The sequence below is a fragment of the Fukomys damarensis genome, unplaced genomic scaffold (genome assembly GCF_012274545.1).
Source record: "Fukomys damarensis isolate Sample0158 unplaced genomic scaffold, DMR_v1.0_HiC HiC_scaffold_3, whole genome shotgun sequence".
Taxonomy (NCBI): domain Eukaryota; kingdom Metazoa; phylum Chordata; class Mammalia; order Rodentia; family Bathyergidae; genus Fukomys; species Fukomys damarensis.
Window position 1 is genome coordinate 4,160,966 of NW_022900915.1, and position 17,796 is coordinate 4,178,761.

Here is a 17,796-nt window from a genome sequence, read left to right on the forward strand (position 1 = left end):
AAAAAAAAAAAAAAAAAAAAAAAAAAAGTTGGTGTAGTTAATTTTTCTATTCCTTTTTACAGAATGGTAGTCGAAGAAGAACACCAGGTGGAGTTTTTCTGAATCTCCTGAAAAACACTCCTAGTATCAGCGAAGAACAAATTAAGGTAATAATACTGCCCTTGACTTTTTTGTTTTTTGTTTTTGTTTTTGTTTTTGGTACCGGTGATGATGAACTCAGGTCCTTGCAGTTGCAAAGCAGGCAGTAGAACCAATGAGCTAAATCCCCGGCCCTGCCCTTGACTTTTAAGATCCCTTATAATCTGACTTTCACAGGCCAGGGATTTAGCTCAGTGGTTCTGCCGCCTGCCTTGAAAGCACAAGGTCCTGAGTTTGATCCCCAATACCAAAATAAACAAATAAATAAATTGACTTTCACAAAGTTCCCGGTTCCATTTGGTGATTGTCCTGCTTCTTGTTTGTTTTTTGAGATAAGATCTCCCTACATAGACTAGGCTGGTCTCAGACTTGTGGCAATTCTCCTAACTCAGACCCTTGAGTGCTTATAGGTATGCACCACCACACCTGGTTTCTTAGCAAACATTTTTTCTGTCATCCTAAAACTTTTTTATTAATGAAAACTTTCAAATATAAGAGAATAGATTAAAGAATAATAAGATAAATATGCATATATTCGCCACCTAGATTTGGCGATGATTAATATTTTGAAATTTCCTGTCAATTTTTTCTTCCACTTGAAAATAAATAGCAAATGTGAAGCTCACCTTGAGTTATATCAACAGGCATCTCTCAGTGTTACAGACAGCGTTCTACAGAGCCACAGGACCTGCTTCATTCATTAGCGAAATAAAAATTTTACTGTATCACTTACTATTTAGACCTTACTCCAGTTTTCTGACTTGTCCTAAGAACTTATTTTATTCTCTTCCGCCCCAACCAGGTTCCAGCCAAATTTCTTTATTCCATTTATTTATTTATTTATTTATTTATTTTATTTTTTACTGTACATTTTCCCTCATATAGACCTTTTGAAGAGTTCAGAATGGTTCTGTAGAATTGTAGGTTATCCTGGGTTTTTTTTTGTTTTGTTTTCTTTCTTTCTTTCTGGTGATTGTCTGCTGATGGCTTTGTTCCATTCTTTCCTCCATCTTTGGTGTTATAAACTAGAGTGTATTCTTAATCATTTTTTGTGTTACTAGGGTAATATTTAAGTATTGTTCTGTAGTGGGTTTTTCACAACTGAAAATTTGATATCTTTTAATTTGTTAATTAGGGAATGTGATTTGCATTTATTATGATCAAGATTGAAAATTAGCCTATTTATTACCTAGCAAAGATAGTGCATATCTGGCACAGCTGTACTTGATAAGCTGTATATTCTCTATCAGTGGCTGATAAAAGTGATAGGAATAAGATAGGTATGCTGATGAATGCCTGGAATCCCAGCACTCAGGAGGCTGAGGCAGGAGGATTGAGTTTGAGGCCAGCCTGGGCTCTACTGTGATTTCAAAACCAGCTTGGACTAGGTAGTGAATTTTAAAAAAAAAAAGTGATCAGAATATGTGTTTCAGCCATATTTATACAGTGCTCACCATTATCTTGAACCTCGGGCTCCATATTGAGAGTATTTTGTGTCTGCTCAGTGTTGAGTTTTTTTGGGGAGCGCGGTTCTGCCTAAAATTTTCAAACTCTTCTCATTTTTTAAAATCTGGAAGTTCCTACAGGAAATTTCTTGCACATCTGAAATCTCTAGTCCATGATTGCTTTTTCCCCTCATGAGAACAGTTTAAACATGATTTGTAACATGACACGTACATCTTCCTGATGGTGTTATCTGTTGAATAATAGAGATTATACTTTAGTGATTTTTCACCTCTCTCCCCCAGTACCCTTGATAAACAACAGTGCTATCTAGAAATTCTATTTTAAAAGTAATCTTGGACAGGCCCAGGGATTAGTTTAGTGGTTCCACCGCCTGCCTCATAAGTACAAGGTCCCGAGTTTGATCCCTTGGACAATTTCCGAAGAAAATAACATTGATTGGCACTGAGTTATACATTTATAGTGTATGAATTACAGTGGGTGTTTATCAGGGTGTTACCCTGTTAGATGAAGAGTAGTCGAATGGTATGTTTAGGATTACTCAGCACTCAGAGCTCAGAACTCTTGTTGTTTTTGCTGTTATCACATGTCTTTGAAATGCATTTATTCCAACTTACTGTGGGAAAGAGGTGTTTAATGTTAGTTGTTATGTTATATTTTGTATTATGATAATAAACGAGCATATGCAATATCTAATGTTTATAGAGACATTCTTATGAGCACTAGTCTGTAACCTACATTTTTGTGAATCAGTTTTTTTGTTCAAGTAATTTAATATTGTATATTAAAATTCTTCAACAGTGAACTAAAACCATATACATTTGTCAGTTTGAAATAAAATATTCTTTAAAACCCACCAATTGATGAATGTAACTGATAACCTCAAGTTAGGTTTAAAATAATATTGGTTAATAAAAACACATTAAGATAATTCCACAGTTTATCAATATCGCTATGATGAATTTCAAAATGATCCATAATATGATTGGTTAGAACAATATATGTGAGGGCTGGGGATTTGGCTCAGTGGTTTCGCCACCTGCATCGCAAACACAAGGGCCCGAGTTTCATCCGATACCAAAAAAAAAGAACAATATACATGAAAATGTTATTTTCCTCTCTAATGGTATTAGTACTGTTTATATAATTTGATTCTACACAAATATACATTATAATATCATAGAAATATTCCACAGAGATGTTAAAAAATTAAAATACCTTAAATTAAGTAAATTTTATTTAGTCAAATAGTAAGCAAACTTTTTTTTAATCTCTTTCAAGAAAAGTTTTATTACTTTGGAATTTTTTTTTTTTTCCTAGAAAAAAATGTTTGCAATAGAGTTTAACACCTTTCTCAATCAAGGTTTCCGTGACAGAAATCTTGACACCTGGAGCCCAGATTATTTCTCTGACATGTTCTTTAAAACACTGAAGATTTAAAAAGCAAAACAAAACAAAACCCACACAATTTCTCTAGGCACAAACCTGCAGATCTCCTGCCCGTGTACAAACTTGGGATCATACCACAACTTTGACCAGTCCTCCTGGAAGGTGCAGTAGAAATTTTAGTTATTTTGAAATGAGACCAGAAACATCAGCATAGCTAACCTAGTTTTCTTGTCACTGCATTAACAAAACATTGTTTTAATAAAAAATATTTAATACAAGACAGTTTTTTTCTGTGCATAATACCTGTTTCAAATCACTTTTAAAAATTTGAATCCATCATTAGATTTAAAGATTTTTTTTCTTCATCTGACATAGTTGATTATATATAAAACCCACAAAAGTATAAGGTGGGAAACAGAATTTCCTGGCAATCACAGGGTGGCGGTTGTCCTTCTGTGTTAGGTTATCTAGTGACAATGTTTTTACAGCTGCTTTTGGAGTGAGAATAGTTCTGTCCTGATTGTACCTTTAATGCTGCTGACAGTGAAAATGAAACCCAAGATTTTGATACTTTTAGGCAGCAATAGAGATCCCCTTAACTTTTCTTGTTTGTGTGTACAAAAAGGTCATCACCCCAGACTAAAGTGAAGCCAGCAGGACGAATCCCTGGAGACTCGGGAGGGAGGTTTGTGAATCAGTTTTAAGAAAATAAGAAAATGTTAAACAAGGTGTCTTGTACCCATAAGCCCAACAGGCAGGAGGAGTCCATGAGTTGGAGATCAGTCTGGGCTGTAGAGTGGGTACAAGGCCAGCCTGGACTACATACCAAGACTGTGTCCAAAAAAACAAAAAAAAAAAAAGAAAATGCAGTAAAACTGAATTTGGGGGCTTGGCGCTGTAGCTCAGTGTAGAACATGAACGTGTACTTGGTATGCACAAGAACCTGTGTTCAATCCACAGCTAAGAAAGGAAGGAGTGGAGGAAAAAATTTTAAGACTAAATACAAAATTATAAATTAAAGAAAAAGAAGCGGCAGACAATAGACTAAGAAGTAAAGCCCCAAAATGTCACCAGTGATTTGATGTGTTTTGAGAAATTATAAAATGCTTTGGCTTTCTTTTATTTTTATTTGTTTTGGGGGGAGTTTGTGTGGTTTTATTCTGATTTAGGTTGGGAGGGTTGTTCATTTAGCTTTATTTTTTGAGACAGGGTCTCACTATGCAGTCCAGGCTGACCTTAAACTTGCAGTGTAGCCCAGACTGTCCTTGAAGTCATGATCCTTAGTCTCTTGAGTATTGGGATTATAGGTGTTCACCACCACAATGCTTTGGCTTTTTAACATGTTTATTACAGGGCTATAATTCATGTTTCACTGCCGGGCGGCTTGAACCAGTGGTGGTACATGCATAACCGTTCCATTAGGTTATTAGTAAAAAGTCCAATAAAGATGATTAAATCTGGTTTGTACCACCAGTGGTACAAGCCACCCAGTGGACAGTCATGCATGCACCACCGGTGGTTCAGACTGGTAAGAACATATTAACCTGTGTTTTTCTAAATTTTTCACATGGTTATAGATTGAATACTTTTGTCATTAGAGGAAATAACCTGAAGAAAAGTAAATTTTTATTATAAGTAACGCAGTATATACCATTCACATGATGATGTTATAATTATTTTAATTGCCATATTGTTAATCATAGACTACAAGTTGAAAACCATAACCGGACTGGCTGTGTTTTGTTTGCCTGGGATTTTTTTTTTTTAATTTGTGTTTTTGTCTTGTTTTAGTGATACTGAGGATTGAACCTAGGCTTCGTGCATGCTAGGTGGTGCTGGGGATTGAATTTAAGAATGCTCTACCACTGATCTACATCTCAAGCCCATTTCATTTTTTAAAATTTATTTATTGTTGCCAGGCATGGTGGTACATGCCTGTAATCCCAGCATTTGGGAAGCTTAAGACAGGAGGATTGCCATGAGTTGGAGGCCAGCCTGGGTTACATAGTTCAAGGCCAACTTGAACAACCTTGTCTCGTTGTTTTTTTGAGACAGAATCTTCCTATATAGCTCAGGCTAGCCTGGAACTTGGAACAGTCCTGCCGCAGCCTCCAGAGTAGCTGGGATTACAGGTGTGTGCCACCATGCCTGGCTTTATTAAATGCAGTATTTTCTAAAAGGATAGCTATAACAGTCTCTCTATATAAAACAACTTATATTCAAGTTCTTATATAGAGAGATGTATGAGAAAAAATACCTACTGTCTTCGTTATAACAGTATCAACACAGTTTTAACCACATTTCTTTGGGATGCTCTCTACTTTGCTCTATTAAATTCATAACCTATGGGAATGAAGTTCTTGGTAATAAGATTTGCTATCTTTGAAGAGAAAGGGAAACTATAAAATTTACTCTGTTGCCAAGCATTATACTGCCTAGACTTGTTTTTTATTAAGATGCTTAGGTAGGTGTTTCCACATAAAATGAAAATACTCTACTTGTATTTGCAGTTTCTTGTGTCTTTTCACCTGAAGACAAACTCAAAAAAATGGTGAATTATCATAATTCTGTGAAGGCAGAATAGTAAGCTTTAAGAATAATGGATTTGGAAAAATAAATGAAGTCAGACTTTATACTTTCAACATGTTAGCTGTGTAATCTGCCTCACTTTTCAACTGAATCAGAGGTGATATACTGTACGTACCTCATAAGATGTTTTGAGCATGAAATTAGTGTGTGTGAAAAGTTTTTAGCATAGTGCCTGGCATTAGAAGTGCTCACATGGTACAAGGCAGCTGGCCTTGCTGTCCCTGTAGTCACCTTTGTTCTTCCTGTGCCTTTTCTCCCATGTACACCCTCCTCCTCCACCCCCAGTCCTCCCTTATTTCTTTATCAGGAGCTTTAATTTGCCCATATCAAAACACTCATATTCTGAAGCTTTCCCTACTCCTACCTCTGCTCATTCCATGCCCTGCATGTAACTAACTGGCTTACAGTATAGGAGCAATCTCCTTTATCTCGCCATCTGCCATAGTGCTTTTAATTTTTGTTTTGTTTTGTTTATTTTGGCACTGGGGATCGAACTCAGGTCTTTGTGCTTGTGAGGCAGGCAGCAGAACCACTGAGCTAAGTCCCCGGCCCTAATTTTTAAATTTTACTTTTAGTAGTACATGTTTGCAGGACATGTTTACATTCCTTGTGTGGCCCTAGTATGTGTACAAAACAGACCTTAATTCCTTTTTTCATCCCTTTCCCCTTCCCTCCTTCCATCTTGGTCCTGAAATAATACTGTATGGAATGGTTCGGGAGTTTGTGTGTCATTCTTATGCAGGGGCCGTGCCAGTCTTCTGTGTATCATTCTACTTTTAGTTCTGCGTATGTGCTGCTGAAGCAAGCACCATAGTGCTTTTTATAAACAAGGGATTTGTACTTTGTGCACTTTAGAAAATAAGACAGAAGTCCTGGTCTGGTGGCACATGCCTGTAATCCCAGCACTCAGGAGGCTGAGGCAGGAAGATCGCTGAGTTCAAGACCAACCTGGGCTACATAGTGAGTTCTAGTTCAGTCTCAACTACATAGTGAGACCCTGTCTCAGAAAACCCGAAAAACCGAAAAAAAAAAATACTACAGGAACTGGCTTGATTACAGCTTTTAGGAGTCCCTTTCCAAAAAATAACAGTTCAGAAATGTGTCCTGCCTATACCAGCTTTTTTCCTTAAAACTTTGAACCATCTCTGTCTTACTGTAGACAGTCTGGCACTCTCTTTAAATCCCTGACCTACTTTCCTCTTTTTTTTTAATTGTACCTGGGATCAAACTTGGGACCTTGTGCTTGCAAGGCAAGTGGTGGAACCACTGAGCTAAATTCTCAGCCCCTTTCCTCTTTGTATTCTTAACTCCAATTACCTATTTGTACAAAGGTTCCCATGTGTTATTTTATGCTTTCCTATGTTTATTTTTTCCATGCTTGTATTATATGGGAATATATTTTCTACTAGCATAGGTCTTATCCACTATGGTCCCTTCGAGATATTTGGCAATATCTGAAAATGTTTTTGGTTGTCACAATCTGGGGGTAGGGCAGATATCCTTCTTAGGCAAGTAGGGGATAGATGCCCTATGTGCTGCCAGACATCTCACAAGTGCACAAAAGACAGCCAAAGCAAAGAATTATCTTCTACTGGAAGAATTCCATGTTTTCATGCTATAAAGGTCCCCCCCCCACTTTTTTTAAGAGGAGAAGGGTTTATTTGGCTTACAGTTGATAGAGGTTTCAGTCCACAGTGAGCTGACTCTAAGGCAGGGATAACAAACAGGCGTGGCAGGCCAGAAACAACATGGCGCACACAAGGTAGCAAAGGCAACAGATTTAACAGTGTCTTCTTCCCCCTTTTAGATTCAGACTACTTAGGATAGGTAGCACTGGCACCCTTAGTCCTAGTACCCTTGAGCCTAGCATTGCATTGTGAATCAATTCCATCTTCACACACTCTAGATCAAGCTTATGTCTACATGAGGCTTTTGGGGACATCTAGACTCAAACTGTAACATTCTGTCTCTGGCCCCACAGTGGCTCGTGTACATTCTTTTACACAAAAGGCATTCAGTCCATTTCTAAGAGTTGCCAAAGTCCTAACAGTTTCAGCATCGCTGAAAAGTGCAAGTCCCAAGTCTCTGAGATTTAAATTAAACTCTTAGCTGCAAGCCCCTGTACAAATGAAAAGGAAGTCAAACACTTCCAACAACACTGGCACAAGGTAGACTTTTCCATTTCCAAAGGCACAAACAGGAGGATACAACGGAATCCAGCAGGCCAAACATTTAATCCTTTAGTTCCACTTCCAGCATCCCTGGCAGCCTGTGGCAAATTGTGAACTCCACAGGGCTTTGACGGCTCTGCCCCTATGGCGCTTCAGGTGGTCGAAGCTCCCACAACTTCTCTCTTAGGCTGGCTCTGCTCCCTCCTTACAGCTTTCCTCAGATGTTTCATGCTCCTGGCTTCTCCAGATTTCTGGGGTCCCCACTGTCCCTCTGACTACACACACACTTCCACGCAGTACCTTCTCAGCGGCACACTGCCCGGTCTCTCAGGCCTTCCTCTGAAATCTGCAAGGAAGCCTTCCTGAGCCCTCAACTTTTGCATTCTGCATGCACCTAAAACCAGCACCACGTGGATGGTGCCAAGGCTGCTGCCAGCTGGAGCAGCAGTGGCCAGTCTTCCCTCTTGGCTGTAGAGGTTGAGTGCCTGGATTGCTGAACACTCTGAACCAAATCTCGAGGAACAATGTTCTATGTGGCCATTTTGGAAAAACTCCCCTAGGCCACCACCATCTGGAACATGGTACAACTGCTGCAGTTCTGGAACATGGTGCTCTGGGGCTTTCTTCTTAAAGCCAGACCTTTCACCTTTATAACTCTGCAAAGGGTGCTGCTTCCTGTGATTGATGCCCTCAGGCCATCTTTTCTATTCTGCTGTTGTCAGCAATTAAGATCTCTTCTCTTTGCAGTCCACAGCTTTACTGGATCTTCCTTTCTGGCCAAACTCAAAACATTTTAAATCATTCTCCTGGGCTTTTTGCTCTTGATTCTCAACATAAATCTGGCTAACAGCCCCCAACAGTAACCATGTCATCACCTCAATACTTGACTGCTTTGAAATTTCTTCTGCAAGATTAATTAGTCCACTGCCCCTAATCTCAGTCTCAGGCAAAATCTCTGGACATGAACGAAATGCAGACAAACTTTCTGACAAACCATAACACACATCATCTGGAGTCCAACAGTCAGTGCAGTCCTTCCTGCATAAACTCCTCAAGCCTGGTCTTTGTAAACTTTCTGGTCTTCTGAGCTCTGACCAGAATCTTCCATAAGAACCACCCAAGGTGTTCAGTGCTGCTTCTGTAGCCAACATCTCTGAATCTTTCCTAACTCTTCCCCTTCCCACAAACCAGTTCCAAAGTCTCTGAGCCACATGTCCAGGTAATGTCATAGCAATGACCCCACTTCTAGTACCAAATTTCTGTTTGTGTTACTTTTCTCTTGTTGCTGAGACAAATTACCTGACCCCTACATTTAAAAGGGAAGGGCTTTCTTTGGTTTATAGTTCATAGAGGTTTCAGTCCGTAGTTGGCTGGCTCTGAGGCTGGGATGGATCTGCTGACTATATTATTTCCATGCTTATGATAGAAGTTTTTGACCAAGATTTGCACTGTCTCGTTAATTTCAGTAAGGGCTAGAATTTTTCTTGCACTATGTAATGCCATGATTGTTATTCACACAGTTCAGTTAAGCAATTTTTTTTCCTTGTACCTGGGGATTGAACTCAGGACCTTGCACTTGCGAGACAGGCAGGGGCACCACTGAGCTAAGTCCCAGGCCCATTATTCACAGTTTAGACGTGGCTTGGTTTCTTAGCATGTACAATCAAGTGTATTTCACAGCTGGTAAATTTTTATTCCAAAACTTATTTCTCTTGTGTGAGCAATTACATTTTCTTTAAATCCTGAATAGGTGATTGTCCTATTGTATCTTTTCCTTCAGAAAACTCTTTTGGTTTTTGGTGATACCAGGGGACTGGCAGGCAGCAGCGCCACTGAGCTAAATCTCCAGCCCAAAACTTGGGTCCTTGCTCTTAACGAGGCAGGCAGCAGCACTGCTGAGCTAAATCCCTGGCCCTAGAGAGCTTTTAAATATAGAGATCATGAATTAAGCATGGACCATAAATTTACACTAGGTTTGATTTGAATTATAGCTTTGGTCTTTACTTAGAGTAGGTACTTATTTAATATCTTAGACTCTTGAGTCTTAATAGTAAGCCAAATAGGCTTGGGATTTAGCTCAGTGGTTCTGTTGCCTGCCTTGCAAGTGCAAGGGCCTGAGTTCGGTCCCCGGTACCAAAAAAAAAAGCCAAATATAAATGGAAATAATAATTATAAAGGGCTTGCCTAATAACAAACTTTATTGTGGCGCCTTTTTACTAAAGTTATTCTTTTTTATTATAGGACATTTTTTACATTGAAAATCAAAAGGAATATGAAAATAAAAAAGCTGCTAGAAAGAGGAGAACACAGATTTTGGGAAAAAAGATGAAACAAGCCATTAAAAGTCTGAATTTTCAAGAAGATGATGATACATCACGGGAAACTTTTGCAAGTGATACAAATGAGGCCCTGGCCTCTCTTGACGAACCACAGGAAGGACATGGAGAAACCAAGTTAGATGCAGAGGAAGCTATTGAGGTGGATCATTCTCATGATTTGGACATCTTTTAAGTATATTTTGGACATTGTGAGGAATAAGCCTTTTAAAGTACCATTGTAATAAACCGTTTCTACTGACATAGCTTTGTTTTAGTTTGCACTGATAAACATGAGAATCTGGATAAACCTATTTCTTGTTTTAAATAATACATGTGGGGAAGTGAATGTGATTAAAGATGGCTCATGTCTGACAGCACTAAAGCATATGGCATAATGTTTAATTTCTTGGTCTGTTGCATGACTAATACTAGTAGATGTTAATCACTTTTTTCCATGTCATTATCATATGCCATTCAAAAGTTTGTTTTTTTCTGATAATATTTTTGAGGTGAATTTTGCTTTGATTTCAAAACATTGCAATGAAAGATCTTACTGGAACACACAAATGGTTATACTGTTGCAAATGCATTTGGATTTTTTTTTTTTCTATTTTATTAGAACTCTTAGGCAGTTTTACGGATAGAGACTAAACATAGGTATATACTTATTGATGCTTCCCAGTTTCTTACTTGTCCAGAAATAAATGTCAGAAGCTTTTCAAAGAAATACTGGTTCATAACTTTTTTTACTTTCAATAGTTAACTGGATAATAAACAGCATTTATAAACTACATTCATTATAAACTAAACTTGAAGGGCCAGGGATTTAGCTCAGTGGTTCCACTGCCTGCCTCGCAAGCAGAAGGTCCCGAGTTCCATCCCGGTACCAAAAATAAAAATAAACTTAAAAAATTAAAACAAAAATATCAATTAAAAAAATAAACTAAACTTGAAGTCTTTTAGTAGTTCTTCAAATGAAATCAGATCATGAAGAGGAAAATGGTTATTGGTTGCTTTTTATTTATAAAGAATGCAAAAATAAATCTTTTGCAGTGTCTGTTTGGTGCTAGGGATTCACCCCAGAGCAGCGATGGTGAACCTTTTAGAGACCAAATGCCCAAACCTACTTATTTATCACAAAGTGCCAACGCTGCAATTAAACCTGACTCCTGAGGTTTTAGGTGAGAAGTTATTGGGTGCTCTGCTCTTGGGGCACCTTGGCTCGTATGCCACGCTGACAGGACTCTGCCCTCTGCAGCATGCATGCCATAGGTTCACCACTGTTGCCCTGGGCCTAGAATACTGCAGAGCAGGTAGGTGCTCTGCTATTGAGCTATCTCCTGGCCCTGAGTATTTTTCCCCTGGGATTGATCCCAGAGCCTTGTACTTGGTAGGCAAGTGCCAAACTTTAAAAATTTCAAATATTGTTTAATGACTGCTGTGACTAAGGGAAAAATGTATTTTAATATGCCAGTGAATATTGTCCCTGTGTGGTTTTATGTTGCTGTTGATTTTGTTTTGTTTTGCTACAGAGTGTTGAATCCAAGGGTCTTCACACTGAACTATGTCCACAGGCTGCTTTGGTTTTTTGTGTTTTTGTTTTTTGCAGGTTTGTTTGTTGTTTGTTTGTTGAGACAATCTTAAGTCACTAAATTGCCCAGCATGGGTTTGAACTTGGCAGTCTTGCTCCAGCCTCCTGGAGAGTTGGGATTATAGGCATGCGCTGCTACACCTGGCCCAGATTACTTAGGAGACTGATTTTTTTTCCCTTATGGTTAGGATAGACCCAGGGACCTCATACATGCAGATGTATCTTCTTCCACTGAGCTATCCTCACCCCATAAGGTAATTTGAAAGCTACTTTGCATTAGAAAAGATACACATGTAAATATTACCTCTACTGCAAGTTACTTTTTTTTTTTTTTTGGTACCAAGGATTGAACTTGGGACCTTGCACTTGCTAGGCAGGTGGCAGAACCACTGAGCTAAATCCCCAGCCCTGCAAGTTAAAATTTTTAAAGGGTACTAATTCCTGAAGCTACTTTATCTTTATTAAGATTGTCCTTTTTTTGTTGTTTTGTTTTTTGGTACTGGAAATTCAAAGGGCCTTGAGCTTGCCAGGCAAGCACTGTGCCACTTAGCTCCATCCCTGGCCCAAGATTGTCCCTTGTAAACTGGGCATAGTGACCCATACCTGTAAGCCCAGCTGCTCGGGTCTGAGGCAGGAGGATTCTAAGTTCGAGGACATCCTGAGCAACTTAGACTCTATCTGATAATAAAAAAGGTTGAATATGTAGCTTAACCCTCCCAGGGTTCCATGCCTAACACTACAGCAAAGGGGGAAAAAAAGGATTGCCTCTTTTGAGTACCTTCTTCATTTTTGTCAATAATTACTTTTTTAACATTTGAAACTATGCAGATTTCTGGTTTGTATCCTATCCTACTGTTGTATTGAAGTCAGGCTTACATTTTTAAGGTTAAGTTTTTCATGGATTAAGTTTTATCAGCTGTCTTGTAAGTAATCCCAGTTTCTTGGAAGGCTGAGGCAGGAGGGTCACAAATTTGAGCCTAGCCTGAGCAATTTAGTCCCTGTCTCAAAAAACAAAGGAGTGGGGCCGGGGATTTAGCTCAGTGGTTCCAGTGCCTGCCTTGTGAAGGACCCAAGTTCAGTCCATGGTACCAAGATAAGAAAAACGCAAACAAACAAAACAAAGGAGTGGGATGTAACTCATTGCTCAGAACCACAAAAAATAAAGTTTTATCATTAAGATATTCTGCAATAGAATGAAAGAGAATAGGTAAAATTGGTTAAGCAAATTTGATACAGTCTGTATCTAAGGTGATAAATGATGTGCAGTATATAAGGATTTCTGTAGCATGTTTATATAGAGAGGAAAATTAGCTAAAGGCAGAGAATATTAATATGAAGTGCTTCTTTGTGAATGTTCGGTGTAACGGTTTCTCTAGTGTGTGGCACATTTGTAGTGTGCAAGCATTCTCGTTGTTAATGCACACAATAAATGATTTTTGTCAAGAAAGGAGATTAAAAACATACTCAAGAGCTCTGAGCACACTTTGAACTGCTGCCTTAACTGCTAAGCGTTGCTGTGAAGTTAGGAGACATTGTTACATCAGAGCACTGGTTTCATCATAAGAACAGTGGCTTGAGTTCTGGATGTGAATTCTGTCACAGCTGGCAGTGATGGTTTCGGACAAAGACACTTGTCCTCCCTGCCCTGAGCTGGCCTGCAGCTGCTCTGCCGAGAATCCCCATAAGCCTGCCACTAAGTGAGCACCGAAAGGGCCCAAGAGAAGGGGCGTCTGTCTGCCGCTCAGGCTGGGAACTGTAGACGAGGAGCTGCTCCTTCGCATACACAGGGAGCCTCAGGTTCCCGAGGAAACGGTGGGGTGTGGTACTGAGAAAGCAGGCCTGACGGAGTGTGGGGCTGTGTCCCCTCCAGACAGGCCAGCTGCTGGCTGTCCCCCCCTGGCCGGAGACTGCCTTGTACCGCATGGTGCGCTGCCTCTCCTTGGAATGGGGTCCTCCTGACCCTGCGCACAAACCGCATGCACTTGGAGGTGCAGACAGCCAGCCCTGCTCCATCTTGGTGCTAGGTGGGGTGTGAAGGTGACTGTCGGGGCCTCAGTGTCAACTCTGGGTCCAGACATCGTGGCTCCCTTCCTTGGAATGATGCTAGAGCAACTATCAACTCACAAGGCCTCCTTTCTTTCCTAATCATCAGGTATGAAGAGATTCATTTGCCACAGTTTTCCCTGATGCACAGAATGATTCCGATGCGTTACGTTATGCCTTGGAAAGAAAACATGAAATTCAGGAATGTGAACCTGAAGGTAAACATCCATAATTTAAAAACCTATACCATTTAATACAGTCTTAAGAGTAGACACAAAAGCTGTACTTACATATAAACTTGCAAGCACATGTTCATGTTTTCAGGTAACACAAATGCAAACTTCAGATAACGGGGTTTAGAACCTTTGCGTCATGCTAATTTCTGCGTTAAGTCCAGCAGAAGTAGGTGCCATTAATACTAAGGTTCCAGCGACACTGTGCTCCATACTCAGGTAGAGGGCCATGGGGACATCTGAGCTAGATTTGCAGACAGGTACTTAACAGTGCTCCTGATTGGTTCCTTTAAAACATTTTCCAAGTGCGATGGACTGTTTGCTTGTCATATGGTAAGTTGTTTCACACATGGTAATAATCAACTACGAGAGGAAATTTGAAGTTAGGAGTCCTAGAAAAAAATGTGTTTTTGTTAAGTGACTTGTAAACTGCAATTGTGTAAAAAGTTAGTATAAATAAGAATGTATTTTGAGATACTGCAAAATATAACTATAAAAGGTATATTATAAAATATGGCTTAATTGTCCTCTTACAGTTTTTTGTTTCTTGGGTTTTTGAGACAAGGTCTCCCTGTGTACCCCAGGCTGGCCTCAACTGTCAGCAGTCCTCCTGCCTCAGCCTCCTGAGTGCATGTGCCACGTGCCTGGTTACAATTGTTCTCCTATGAAATGCACATGTGAGCCTGGCATGGTGGCACATGCTTGTAATCCTAGCACTCTAGGCAGGAGGATCACAAGTTGGAGTCCAACCTGGCCTCTCAAAGCTTAGTGAGATCCTGTCACAAAATAAAAAAGAGAAAGGGCTGGAGTTGTTCACTGTTCAACCCTGGGTTTAATCCCCTATGCCTCAAAAAAACCACATAACAGTGTTATAAAACAGTGCCTTGCGAGTGCACAAGCAGTGTCACTGAGCTACACCCCCAACTTGGTCTTGTTTTTTAGAGCTTTAATTCAGCGTAATTTCTCAAAGCTACTTCACTTTTGCAATTTAAAATGTTCCTTACAACTGGGCATGGTGGCACATGCCTGGGAGGCTGAGGCAGGAGGATTGCAAGTGTGAGCCCAGCCTGGGAACTTAGTGACTTAGCAAGAGCTTGTCTCAGAATAATGAACCTCCTGGGTTCATTCTCCAGGACAGCAAAATACATATGTGCACACATACATAAAATTCAAAAATAACGTGTTCCCAACAGTTACATCGTTAGTCACTGGTGCAGAGAATATTGTGCCTTGCAAAAGTACCTTGAAAACTAAAGGATGAAGGGCGTAGACCCACAGTGAATAAATGTTCATAATTCTACCTTCCTCTTACCGTTCACCTCACCATTCTTACAGTAAGAGGTCATTTTTAAAACAAATTTTATTTCCCCCCGTCCCCTCAAGCCCCTTCCCCTCCCTGTGGATAGAAGCTTTGTTTCCATTTTTTCCTTCTATTTTCACTTCTTTTCTTGTCTCTTCCTTTCCTCCTCCCTCGTCCCTTCCCATTTAAACACCACTCCCCAACATCCACTTTACACCTCAATCCTTATTTCCACATTCAGCTTCTCACCAGAGAAACAATGCAGTATTTAAACGTGTGTCCGATTTATCTCACGAGTGTGGTCTCAAGGTCCATCCATTTCGCTATCAGTGAAGCACATCCTTCTTTATGGCAGAGTAATACTCCATTCTAGAAAAAAATCTTTATCCACTCGTCAGTTGAGGGGCATTTGGGCTGTTTCCCAGATTTAGCCATCACAAACTGTGCTGCTCTAAGCATGGGTGCACACATATCACTTGGTGTGACGTTTTTAATTCTTTCAGGAAGCTACCAAGAAGGGGAATCCTGAGAGTAAGAAGTGATTTTTAGGACCCACATTTAATCACAATACCATAATATAGTGAACCAGATGCGGGTCACACCCCACAGCCAGGCCAGAATGCTGCTCGTCAGAAGGAAAGGAGCAGAGTCAGAACCTCAAGTAGCTGCTGCCTGTACAGCGAGACTTGTAAGAGTCGCACCATAATGAGACCGGTTTAATGCCTGAAATTGGCAAAAGCTCTCACTCACTGGTGGGCTTTTTGTGAGTTCTTTTTCTTTCTTTGGTGCCGCCGAATGAACCCAGGGCCTCTCTCACGCTAGGCGAGTGCTGTGCCACGCATTTGCTTAATGTTTTGTTCAAAACTCCAAGAACTCTTCAATATTCCCATTTTATAGGTGAAAAACTGAATTGTGGGGGGAGTTGTAGGTGATCTTTCCAAGTTCACGTAAGCAGGGAGCGAAAGTTCAAAAACCCAACTGCAGATGTATCTGTCACCTTTGTGACTGCCGTCTCCCTGGTACTTCATGGTAGTAACACTGACCCCGAAGACTTCTGCCCTGATGTCCGTCAGACAGAAAAGCTCATCAGGAAGCAGGGTCTCCCCGTGGGCCCTCAGACCGCCTTTGTCTCCCGGGCTCGCCCTACCTCAAGCCTTCCGAGTGCTGTGTGTGCCACCATGGCCGGCCGACACTTCCGTCTTAATCTAACGAGAGAAGGGTGTTTGCTGTGATGCAGCATTAAGCAGAGGTTTCTGTTTTGTTTCCTCTTAGCAAGCAGAAGTATCTGGGATCCATACTGGGCCCTCAGAAGAGTCTCTGTTTCTGAGTCACAGAGAGAGGCTTTGCCATGGGGAACACCGTAAAGACCTCCTGAGGAAAAGCCCATCAGAGATAACAATTTCGGATATGCCTCTGCATTCGCCGCTCTCCAGGTACCACAGCACTGTGATCTCCCATGGCTTCAGGAGGCGGCTGATCTGACAGCAGACACTGTGATGCTGGGCTGGAGACGTGGCTCCAGGACAGCTGCATGCAACGTGTGTGAAACCTTGAGTTTCCGCCTTAGCACCACAGAACAGATAAATAAAAGTAAAGTGATAAAACGCTCTGCTAATGTTTCAGTCCATAGTGCATTTATATTTCACCTACGAGGTCTATTTGTTTAAAAATCAAAAGTCAGGGGCCAGGGATGTGGCTCGGTGGTGCTGCACTTGCCTGGCAAGCACAAGGTCCTGAGTTCAATTCCCAGTGCCAAAGAAAAGGGCAAGAGCATCATTTACACATCACAGAAGCTTTAGAAAGGAAATAGTCTCCAAGGTCATCTGAGATGAATTGGGAGAGGAAGAGAACTGCTTTCACTGACACTGATTTCCACTAAGTAGATGAAAGAGAGCGAGCCGGGTGTACTTGCGCACGCCTGTAATCCCAGCCCTTGGGAGGCTGAGGCAGGAGGATCCCTGTGAGTTCGAGACCAGCCTGGGCTACACAGTGCGTTCCAGGTCAATCAGTATTACGTAGTGAGACCCTGTCTCAAAAAAGAAAAAGGAAAAGAGCAAAGAGGACCAGTCCTGCTGCCTGACCTCACCACGCTGTGTCCTGTCCTGTTATTCACCCCTCTCATGCTTAGTTTCAAATGAGCCCAGCTGAAATAAAGTTTAAGTTATTTTTGCTACTTTCCAGCTTTTCTTCTTTCTGCCACCCCTCCAACATACACACTAGAACTCTGGACCATCATTAGAAGTGTTCAGCAGACGGCCCTATGATACAACATATATTTTTAGCTGTGAGAGATGCACTTTCTGTGTTGACTCAGTGAATATAAGTATGTTTCCTACAGCAAAGAAATGACTGGCCTCATGGGACCCCATAAAAGCAACCTGTGCAAAATGGCAGAGCCACCGTAGAGGCAGGTACGGTGGTTCCTCAAGAAATTAAAACGTAGGATTGCCGCATGACTCCGCAGTTGCCCCTGCGCACTCACAAAATTCAAAAGTGGAGACCTGAACGCATGTCCTGTGTGCTGGTGTTTATAGAAGCGATACCACGGTGAAAAGGAAGA

At 40.7% G+C, this 17,796-nt stretch overlaps 2 protein-coding genes and 1 non-coding gene across 4 annotated transcripts in view; 2 read left to right on the forward strand and 1 right to left on the reverse strand.

Moving 5' to 3' along the window:
• The window catches only part of Phax (phosphorylated adaptor for RNA export), a 21,278-nt gene extending 10,369 nt beyond the window's left edge, over positions 1-10,909 (forward strand). Inside the window, exons 4-5 of the mRNA XM_033765494.1 lie at positions 63-146; positions 9,993-10,909. Coding sequence (XP_033621385.1) covers positions 63-146; positions 9,993-10,262 — 354 coding nt within the window. The 3' untranslated portion in view covers positions 10,263-10,909. The remainder of the gene's footprint in view (positions 1-62; positions 147-9,992) is intronic.
• LOC117287524 lies at positions 6,278-6,389 on the reverse strand. Its single transcript, XR_004518809.1, has one exon. It is a non-coding gene; the product is annotated as a U6 spliceosomal RNA (small nuclear RNA).
• Positions 10,910-12,675: 1,766 nt separating the features above from the next.
• Tex43 (testis expressed 43) lies at positions 12,676-16,837 on the forward strand. 2 transcript variants are annotated; one of them, XM_010627226.2, is made up of 3 exons: positions 12,676-13,357; positions 13,813-13,921; positions 16,509-16,837. In XM_010627226.2, exons 1-3 carry the CDS (start codon positions 13,272-13,274, stop codon positions 16,716-16,718), a joined length of 405 nt encoding a protein of 134 aa, XP_010625528.1. In that variant the 5' UTR covers positions 12,676-13,271; the 3' UTR covers positions 16,719-16,837. The 2 variants fall into 2 exon arrangements, 1 of the variants encoding a protein (XP_010625528.1); XR_004518233.1 differs by lacking the exon at positions 16,509-16,837 and adding an exon at positions 15,740-16,492 and having other exon boundaries at positions 13,270-13,921.
• Positions 16,838-17,796: the final 959 nt, after the last annotated feature.

Bases quoted from the DNA above. Each gene is read 5' to 3' on its own strand.
- Tex43 (XM_010627226.2), top strand. From the start codon at position 13,272: ATGGTTTCGGACAAAGACACTTGTCCTCCCTGCCCTGAGCTGGCCTGC. The intron at 13,358-13,812 runs GTGAGCACCGAA...CCTAATCATCAG, and splicing joins CCCCATAAGCCTGCCACTAA to GTATGAAGAGATTCATTTGC. The intron at 13,922-16,508 runs GTAAACATCCAT...GTTTCCTCTTAG, and splicing joins TCAGGAATGTGAACCTGAAG to CAAGCAGAAGTATCTGGGAT.